General features: G+C 36.6%; 1 protein-coding gene across 2 annotated transcripts; it reads right to left on the reverse strand.

Annotated features, from left to right (window-relative positions):
• LOC148170823 (royal jelly protein-like protein) lies at positions 1 to 8,792 on the reverse strand. 2 transcript variants are annotated; one of them, XM_088040893.1, is made up of 5 exons: positions 8,534 to 8,792; positions 1,097 to 1,491; positions 533 to 1,051; positions 301 to 486; positions 1 to 255 (listed from the first exon to the last, which is right to left on the reverse strand). In XM_088040893.1, the coding sequence occupies exons 1-5, from the start codon at positions 8,541 to 8,543 to the stop codon at positions 61 to 63; spliced, it is 1,305 nt and encodes a 434-aa protein (XP_087897019.1). In that variant the 5' UTR covers positions 8,544 to 8,792; the 3' UTR covers positions 1 to 60. The 2 variants fall into 2 exon arrangements, with proteins under 2 accessions (XP_087897019.1, XP_087897018.1); XM_088040892.1 differs by lacking the exon at positions 8,534 to 8,792 and adding an exon at positions 5,773 to 5,982.
• Positions 8,793 to 10,753: the final 1,961 nt, after the last annotated feature.

Below are 10,753 nucleotides of genomic sequence, written 5' to 3' on the forward strand. Positions count from 1 at the left end.
TTGTATTAATAAAATAACACGTTTATTAACAGAATAAATAAAACACAAAACGCGGGCACTTTAATTATTCCTCAAGAAGCCATAGCCGCCGTTACCAGCCTTATCTTTGCAAACCGTTTGGAACACCAAATCCTCAGTTCTTCCGGCTTGGATTCTAAAGTTGAACTCTCTGGAGGATAAAGTCTCAGTGGCCACTCTTTGGAACCTGGAGGTTAACACCCACACTTCTTGTTTTCCGCGATTGTTGGTCACAACCTAACAAAACAAATGAGTGTGTGGGAAATTCGACAGACCACTTACTTTAACGCCACTGGCGAACTGCATCGTGTAGCGATTGTTGGAAATAACGTGTGTGGTTTTGGGGCCGTAATTAGTGTGCGTGTTCCAACAGTTGAACGTGACGTCTTCCATGAGGCCGAAATACATAATTCCGTCTTTGTCGATTGCTTCTGCGGCGGACTGAGTCCGTCTCTGTCCTTGGAAAGTCTGCAAAAAAGTGTTAAACCGGGTTTAGACACGTTGGAAAAATTACATAAAATATTTCCGGGGACGATTCAGGATTGTCTTCGAATCTGCTCCTATTGCGGAGGTCCGAAGTGTACACGTAATTCTCAGTGGGGCTCGACATGGCGTGGTAGAATAAGATCCGGTCCTCTCCAGGTACGTTGGGTGACAGCGCCATGCCCAACACGCCGTCCATCAAGTCGAAATTGTCCCCCAGGATCTTATAAGTTCCGTAGTTGGGGTACGGGTACATCGTCTTGTCCGTTGCTTTCCAAGCGGCGTTTCTTTGGACGTCGTGGACGATGATGGAGTACGTCTGACAGTCGGCAACGTAGACGAAGGTGTCTCTGCATTCTCCATGGGGGTCCCGCACGTCCACCACCGGCGTCACTAGAATTGACCGCGACTCCAAGAGATCCGAGGGGATTTCGAAGCGATGAATGAGTGTGTTGGTTTTTAGATCAAACGCGATTATCTGGGGGGGACAGGTTTGCTCGTCGAGGAAGCGGCCGGTGTCGAGGATCCACAGCCGCTGGCACTCGTCGATCTAACAACAAATTAACAGACATACCAACGGAGAGTGTTAAGTTACCATGATCCTGTAGACTGAAATCAGGCGATCTCTTTTGCATCTCTTGGGGTCCGTGTGCCAACTCCACGAAGGAAACGGCGTGATGATGGGATTCTCATTCAATTTCCTGTCGCTGACTATTCCCAGAGTGGCGGGGATTCCCTCCTGGAACCTCGGGATGGTCACAAAGACGCGATTTCGTTTATTCGCGACACGATTATAGTGAACATCCATGTCGATCGGCGCAGGTTTCCCCGGAATAAAAGTCTTGTCATCGATGGCATTCTGCCGCGCTTGAGGATTGGCGTAATCAAACTCCAGTTGCTTCCACTGGTAGACTATCCCCAGTTCCGGTCTCTCTGCGAAACTCGCATCTATGACACACAGGCCGAAAATCATGCACATCCATCGATCGGCTGGAAAAAAATCGCCTTGAACTTTACAGATCTGAACTCAAACGTGCGTATAATTAGTCAACAATCGCGGAAAAACAAATAAGAAAATGTGCACAGTAATGGTGTGTGGGAATTAAAAATTCCTGTCATTTTGGTGCGACGAGTGGAACATTGGAATTCGATCGGTGGCTTCGGTTCTCAACATTGTTTTAAAGCGACAAATTCGGCAACAATGGGACAAGAAATTAAGTTGTCGGCGAATCATTTCCGTTCATCTGGAAATGACCTCAAATCACGTCTAGTACATGTCTAAATTATTACGTAATTCGATTTGGTAGAGAGATATCGACCGAATTTAATTAGATTTAAAGTCTCTTAAATGTTTGGTCTTGAAATTATTTTTTATGGAAGAAAAGTGCGAAAAAAACGATTTCAAAAGGTTTTTTTTCTATTTCGCGTTCATAATGAAGATATTTCCAGGGGCATTTATTTTTCTTAGGTTTGCAGAAGGCAAACCGTCAACCTGCCGTCAACGTTGACAATTTAGATTTTGGTTTTGAAAAACCATGATACATCGATCAATACACTATTATTTCTTGTTGTACTTGGCTTAATAATTCATCAGAGAAAAACCCTTGGATGCAAGAGAACCATTATGATCATGATCAACATCTTCGCTCTCTTGGCACTCTTGCGCTCCGGTAACCTCAAACGTCACACCTGTCAAACTGACTGAAATTAGATTTGACTACTTCGATTTTTTTTCCTGAACATTTTGCAAATGCCAACCACCCTAAAATTCCCTAGATTTCGAAATCAAGTTTTTTCGTTTAAAATAAGGCGAAATAGAAAAAATGGCGTATGATACTTGTTCATAATGCATTTTGCCGCACTTACTACTTTATGACACTCCTCGCTGCGCTCGTCGTGTCCTAAAAACGTGCGTGCGGCAAAATGTTCATTATGAAACGCGTTTCATAATATACCATTTTCTATTTCGCGTTCATAATGAAGATATTTCGATACGCGTTTGAGCGTATTTCGGTATCGTAATGGACGAATCCCGTACCAATATTCCCAGGGGCATATATTTTTCTTAGGTTTGCAACAGACAAACCGTCAACCTGCCGTCAACGTTGACAATTTAGATTTTGGTTTTGATAAACCATGATAAATAGATCACTATTATTTCTTGTTGTACTTGGCTTAATAATTCATCGGAGAAAAACTCTTGGGATGCAAGAGAACCATCATGATCATGATCAACATCTTCGCTCTCTTGGCTCTCTTGCGCTCCGGTAACCTCAAAACGTGACACCTGTCAAACTGACTGAAATTGGATTTGGCTACTTCGAATTTTTTTCCCGAACATTTTACAAATGCCAACCACCCTAAAATTCCCTAGATTTCGAAATCAAGTTTTTTCGTTTAAAATAAGGCAAAATAGAAAAAATAGCGTATGATACTTGTTCATAATGCATTTTGCCGCTGCTAAAACTTTAAAAACGTGCGTGCGGCAAAATGTTCATTATAAAACGTTTCATAATATACTATTTTGAATTTGAACTATCCAAGATCGATTTCTGAGGTAAAAAAATGCGAGAAAAACAATTCCGAAAAGGGTTTCTTCATATTTGCCATAGTTCCGGAGATATCAGGGAAAATCGTTTTCGAACCTCTAAAAATTTGGCCCTCTGGCGACAACCCAACATTTCAAACGCCTCTACCTCAGTTATTTGTTGACGTACGAAAAAAATAAGAATATTTTTGGATTCAGCGCAAAATTCTGCGTTAAATGAGCCCATCCAGTTTAAATTTCCTTAACAAATAACCGAGATATCGACCGAATTAGGTTCTCAGAGGGTGATTTTAGGGTCATTTTCAAGACGCTGTTTCGGGGCGAAAACTGAGTCAAGTATTATTGAATTATACATCGATCGAAAGAGGAGCTCGAGATCTAGCGACTGGCGAAATCTCAGATTGATCGGGCAAGTAGTTTACGAGGAACAAATTTTCATCGATTGAGTCGCAAAAATTTTTTGCCCAAAAAATTGACCATCGAATTTTTGACTTTTGAAGACTTATTCTAAAGTAGAATGAGCCGAGAAAAAGAATGGCGCAAACCGTTTCTCAAAATCTTTTTTAGTTGCGAAGATATCGAACTTTAAAAATTTTCCAACTCAAAATCCAATATCCGAAATTTTGATCGCTCATAACTCAATTATTTCTGAACCGATCTTAACGAATTTTGCTTTTTGGATTCTACGCAAAATTCTGCGTAAAATGAGTACCAATACGTTACAGTTGCTTTATAAATACGCGATATAGCGACCTAGCCTGAATTAAAGACTTCTGGCGACAAGCCGAAATTTCAAACGGCTCTAACACAGTTATTTGTTGACTGACAAAAAAACAAAACTAGTTTTGGATTCAGCGCAAAATTCTGCGTTAAATGAGCCCATCCAGCTTAAATTTCCTTGACAAATAACCGAGATATCGACCGAATTAGATTTTCAGAGGGTGATTTTAAAGTCAATTTCAAGCGGTTGTTTTGGGGCGAAAACTGAGTTTCGTATTATTGAATTATATATCGATCGAAAGAGAAGCTCGGGATCTATCGACTGGCCAAATCTCATACCGATCGGGCAAGTAGTTTACGAGGGACAATCGAAAAACGAAAAATTGAAAAATTTTCATCGATTGAGTCGCAAATTTTTTTTGCCCAAAAAATTGACTATCGAATTTTCGACTTTTGAGGATTTATTCTGAAGTAGAATGAGCCGAGAAAAAGAATGGCGCAAACCGTTTCTCAAAATCTTTCTTAGTTTCGGAGATATCGAACTTTGAAATTTTTCCAACTTAAATTCCAATATCCAAAACTTTGATCGCTCATAACTCAGTTATTTCTGGACCGATTTTAACGAATCTTGCCTTTTTGAATTCTACGCAAAATTCTGCGTAAAATGAGTACCGAATACTTTATCATTCCTTCGTAAATAACCGACATATCGACCGAATCACTAGAGTCTCGACCAGTACCTCCAATCCCAACACTATTTCAAACCGACAAATTCGCCAACAATAAAACAAGAAATTAACCTGTCACCAAATCACTTCCGTTCATCTGGAATTGACCTCAAATCACATCTACTACATGTCTAAATGATTACATAATTCAATTGAGTTTTTGTGAACGTTGTATAACTCCACGCTTAATTATTCATGATCTAAATTCTTTTTTTGTGTTCTATTATGAATGATTACGTGTAGACATTGGGCGTAAATATTTAGCTAAAAAAAGTGCACGAGTTTCGTTATCGTCCGATAACCCAAAATTTACGGTAATTTTTCGAGGTGAATAAACAAGTAGTGCGTCAGTGGAGCTTTTTATTGGGCGACACATGAATAAATTTATTGGAAACCGCATCTTTTATTATTTGTCTGCGCAAAACTAAGTAGAAATTATCACAATTTGCTACTTTATTTGTCTTTAATGTGTCTTTCTGAAAACTGCGCTCGTTAAAAGAAGAATTATCTTTTATTTGTAAACAATAAGTCGTTTAACAACGATAATCTCTTTGAGATTACTGGTATTTAAAATTTACGATTAACATTCATTCGGAACGGAGAGTAAAATTAGTAATTTAAATTAGTTGATTTCCATAATATGTGCTGCTCTGGTGAAAAAATAAATAATGACAAAGAATTCTAAAAAAAAATACAATGACATCTTGAAATTGTTGATTTAGATCTTGCTAATTTTTCAAGTAAATTGAAGTTAGCACCCGAGGTGAAATGCAGTTTTTTCAACCCATTCTAATAGAATAGTTGATAGAAAAACGTACAAAACCTTTCATTCTTTGCCACAAAGAAAACATTGAAAACTGAGGTGTGAACTTAGTCACACATCGGCAAAGATGAAGAAACCTCAAACTAAGAAACAAACAGACCTCAATTCCATCTGCTCATTCTACTTCACGCATCATTTGAACCAAACGAGCGCCGAAAGAACGAATTTTCTGATTAATTCCAATTCAGAGTTGCAATATTTGCATTTTAAAGAGAAATCATCGATCCAACCACACTGTTTCTAAATTATTTCTAAACGTGGAAAAATAGAAGTTATCTCACACAGCGGCGAGTGTCGTTTCAAGCCACTTGTACCAAAAATTCCTCCTTATCACAATTGTTATTTTCCAGCCGATCTTATCACCAAAACAAACACTAAATTCCTCAAGTGGTTAAGTGAAAGTGCGTACTTCCTTATCAAACCCTTGAAGTTTCCACCCGTTTTAAATTTACCTTCGTTTTTCGCAAAAACCGTGTAATCCCTCCTTACGAACTGATAGGAATAGGGCCTATGATGACACTCGCAGACTGCAATGAGAAGCAGCAGGAGTCTGCCCCACGTGCCTACCATTGTCCCATGCCCACCATTTTCCGACCACAAACTCTCACAGCGGCAACACACTGAACCGATTTGTACAAATTTCTGGTACTTTCAATTCTTATATAACTCCCCTATCGCCTGCATTTGGATCGGAAACGCGCGTAAACAGATGAGCTTCAACCTTGAGATAGTAAAAGTGCGGATTCCTGCATACAATGGCAATGTCAAGTTTGCGATGCGTGGGGCACAACGCCTGAAGAAACGAAGGAAATATTTCCGAAAGCGCGCTTGTCACATTGAAGCCACTGACGGAAATATCCTTAATAACTGCCAAACTTGGCGGACGCGGGTTTCATCATTTTTCCCACTTAATTAGTATTAATTTAATGGTATGTTTTGAAATGATCCGCAATGTCAAGATCGCCCATAACTTGATGACCTCCAGAGGAATCTACCACCAACTGTGTACAACATTCATTTTGTCACGTTTAATGCAAATTTGAGCAAAACAGAATTTGTTTGATTGTTTGATCAACGAGAAAATTGATTACATGGTCGCGGGAACTGACCATATGGGACTATAGGAAGTCTCTGATGGGTGAAAAAGATAATAGACAAGTTTCAATCGAGGGGACTTTTATAATGGAGTGCGCCGAGTAATTAATTCTGTTTTGGATGGACGACTTTCAGGGATTTACTGGGAATCGTTGTCGTGGCTTTCAGCTTGGCGAGTCCAAAGAAGAAACTCCTCGAAATTGGATAGTTTTGGCGTTAAATTTGCCAGAGCTACACACTTTTCAATTAAAAAAATGTGTTTATGTGCTAATTTTCCAAATAAAAAATTCCAAAATTTGGCTCGTTTGCTCTATAATTTTGCTATTTGGCCCAGTTAATAACGACATCTAAATTAGTAGCCTCACCAAATTTAATTGCCCTGGCCTCAACATTACTGGAGTTACAGTTCTAAACATATTTTTAAAAATTTTTGGGTTATCGTCAAAATAAAAAATTCCAAAATTTGTCATGTTTACTCTATAATTTCGCCATTTGGCTCTATTAATTAACACATCAATATTAGTAACTTCACTAAATTCCACTACCATGGAGTTAAAATTGCTGGAGTTACAGCCCTAAACACGTTTTTTAAAAAATTTTGGTTTATCGTCAAAATAAAAAATTCCAAAATTTGTCTTTTTAACTCCATAATTTTGCAATTTGGCACAGTTAATACGCGGGGTTAGATTAATGTTTTCTCGAAATTTAATAGTGCTGGCGTCAAATTTGCCAGAGCTACAAGCTCTTAAATTAAAAAAACATATTTTTCTGTTAATGTTACAAATAAAAAATTCCAAAATTTGTCTCATTTGCTCTATAATTTTGCTATTTGTCCCAGTTAATAACGACATCTAAATTAATAGCCTCACCAAATTTAATTGCCCTGGCGTCAACATTACTGGAGTTACAGCCCTAAACATATTTTTAAAAATTTTTGGGTTATCGTCAAAATAAAAAATTCCAAAATTTGTCTCGTTTGCTCTATAATTTTGCTATTTGGCACAGTTAATAACCACAACTAAATTAATAAGCTCACTCAATTTAACTTATCTTATACCTTTGCGTTAAAATTACGAGAATTACAGCCCCAAACACATTTTTTGAAAAATTTTGGTTTATGCTCAAAACAAAAATTCCATAGATTGTGTCTTATACTCTATTAATTTTGCAATTTCGCACGTCTAATGAGCAAGTCTCAGTTAGTAACCTCCCCAAATTTCACTACCGTGGCGTTAAAATTACCAAAGTTACACCCCTAAACACTAAAATGAAAAATTCCAAAATTTGTTTTTTTAACTCTATAATTTTGCAATTTGGCACAGTTAATAACCACATCTAAATTAGTAAGCTCACCAAATTTAACTTCCGTTGCATTAAAATTATCAGAATTACAGCCCCAAACACATTTTTTGGAAATTTTTGGATAAATCCTCCAAACAAAAATTTAAATGTGTCTCTTATACTCTATAATTTTGAAATTTTGCACGTCTAATCAGCAAGTCCCAATTAGTAACGTCCCCAAATTTCACTACCGTGGCGTTAAAATTACCAGACTTACAGCCCTAAACATATTTTATAAAAAAAAATTATCCTCAAAATAAAATATTTCAAAAATTTGAATTATCTAGTTAAGTAGTTGAAGCAAAATTTGCATTGATAAGCGCAAAAATGAGAAATCCGCTCGCATGGAATAGAAAATTGACTCCTAGAAGTCCTTGTGTTTCTACATGTTGGTAGGCTTGTTGTGAGATTAACCTTACCAACATAAATCTCATTTCAAAGCTTGCTTAATCATTTTGTTTATTACTAATATTTACGAACTTAAAAACCTCGATGCCCACATTAGAATTTTAGATTTTAGTCAATGCTCAAGACCATCTTAGAAAGGAACGCCAAATCAACAAAATTCCTATTGTTCTCATCAGCACCAGCATACATTTACAAATATTAAACATTTCCTGCTTTATTGTTATCGACAATGTCACCAAAACCCATCAAAAACAGTTTAAAAGAAAACGGAGGCCGATACGCATCTTTCTTTCACTGCAAAAATGCGAGTTTATCACCTCGACCTCGAGCTCTTCATTTCAAGTTAAATTAATCAAACTCGTCACTTACCTTTAACCATTTTTGAGATGTGCTGTGGTCGAAGAGTACACTACCACTACCACTTAACTTGGGACAATGAAAAAACGGTATATACTTATTTACGACGTCAGATGACTAATTCTCATTTCCACCAATTGCAAAAGATGGGCCGGCTGTTGATATGTTTGGGTCAGAGGTTGAAAGAAAAAGAACCATGAAACGGGTTCGATTGGTGGTGACGTCGTGCGGGAATTCACAAAATAATTGTGACGTCACGAAGTACTGGAAGAAACGGAAAGAACTTTCTCTCTGTTTGTGGAAAAATTAACGAAATTGGAGTTAGAAGACGCTGATAAATAACTGTTTTGATGACCTTTGAAGCGAACCGTTTTTGAGGACACAAATGGGTTCGATAATGAAAACTGTGAGACATGGAGAAATTCAGTTTTCGCGCGGTTTTTAGCTAAAAATTCGTTCTTAGATTTTCCGAAAATTTTATTTTGTTGAAAAAAATTTTTGACTAAAGTTAAATCGAACTTCTGCGGTCGATATCTCGCTTGTTGTTGGAGCAAACTTGCGGTATTTAAGCTCATTTTACGCAGAATTTCGCGCAGATTCCAAATCCCAGCCCAAAATCCACGTACGACAACAAATAACCGAGTTATCACCGTTTAAAGTTTCGGAGAGTTGATTTTAATTTTTTTTTAATTTTTGATGCCCGATATCTTCGAAACTACAACAGATAAAAAAAACTGTTTGCGCCGTCGTTTTTCGCGCGCTTTTTCCTTCAAAATTTGCTTTTATTATACAGCCAAAATTCCATAGTTTTTTTTAGCGAAAACAATTTTCAACTTAATCGATAGAAATCCATCAAAATTTTTCAATTTTTTGGTTTTTGGCCGCCATACCTAAACGTTTTCACCTATCGGTGTGAAATTCGGCCAGTTGATACATTTAGAGTTGCTCTTTCGATTGATTTATAACTCAAAAGTATTGAACGTCGTTTTCGCCTCAAAAAAACATTCAAAATCACCAAAAAAAGTCGTCATAAAAACAGATTTTGATCAATATCTCGTTTATTTGTGGAGCAAACTCAAACTATTTTTGCTCATTTTACGCAGAACTTCACGCAGGCGTTTGAATAAAAAAGAATGTGCTTTCTGTAAATGTTACAAATAAAAAATTCCAAAATTTGTCTCGATTGCTCTATAATTTTGCTATTTGGCCCAATTAATAAACTCATCTAAATAATAACCTCACTAAATTTTATTGCCATGGCGTTAACATTACCGGAGTTACAGCCCTAAACATATTTTTTGAAAATTTTTGGTTTAACGTCAAAATAAAAAATTGCAAAATTTGTCCCTTTAACTCTACAATTTTGAAATTTGACCCAGTTAATACACGAATTCAAGATAATATATTCTCAAAATTTGATAGTTTTGGCGTCAAATTTGCCAGAGCTACACGCTCTTGAATTAAAAAATGTATTTTTCTAATAATATGTTACAAGTAAAAAATTCCAAAATTTGTCTCGTTTGCTCTATAATTTTGCTATTTGGCCCAGTTAATAACGACATTTAAATTAGTATCCTCATCAAATTTCATTGCCTTGGCGTTAACATTACCGGAGTTACAGCTCAAAACACATTTTTTAAAAATTTTTGATTTATCGTCAAAATAAAAAATTCCAAAATTTGTCCCTTTAACTCTACAATTTTGAAATTTGACACAGTTAATACACGAGTTCAAGAGAATATATTCTCAAAATTTGATAGTTTTGAAGTCAAATTTGCCAGAGCTACACGCTCTTGAATTAAAAAATGTATTTTTCTGTTAATGTTACAAATGAAAAATTCCAAAATTTGTCTCGTTTGCTTCATAATTTTGCTATTTGGCATAGTTAATAACCACAACTAAATTAGTAAGCTCACCCAGTTTAACTTCCGTTGCGTTAAAATTACCAGAATTGCAGCCCCAAACACATTTTTTGATTTATTCTCAAAACAAAAATTCCATAGATTGTGTCTTATACTCTATAATTTTGCAATTTCGCACGTCTAATGAGCAAGTCTCAGTTAATAACCTCCCCAAATTTCACTACCGTGGCGGTTAAATTACTAAAGTTACAGCTCTAAACACATTTTTTGAAAATTTTTGGTTTATCGGCAAAATAAAAAATTCCAAAATTTTGATCAATATCTCGTTTATTTGTTGAGCAAACTCAAACTATTTTTGCTCATTTTACGC

This window comes from Gnatocerus cornutus, chromosome 7, assembly GCF_029298725.1.
Source record: "Gnatocerus cornutus isolate USDA-ARS CGAHR chromosome 7, icGnaCorn1.1, whole genome shotgun sequence".
Classification (NCBI taxonomy): Eukaryota; Metazoa; Arthropoda; class Insecta; order Coleoptera; family Tenebrionidae; genus Gnatocerus; species Gnatocerus cornutus.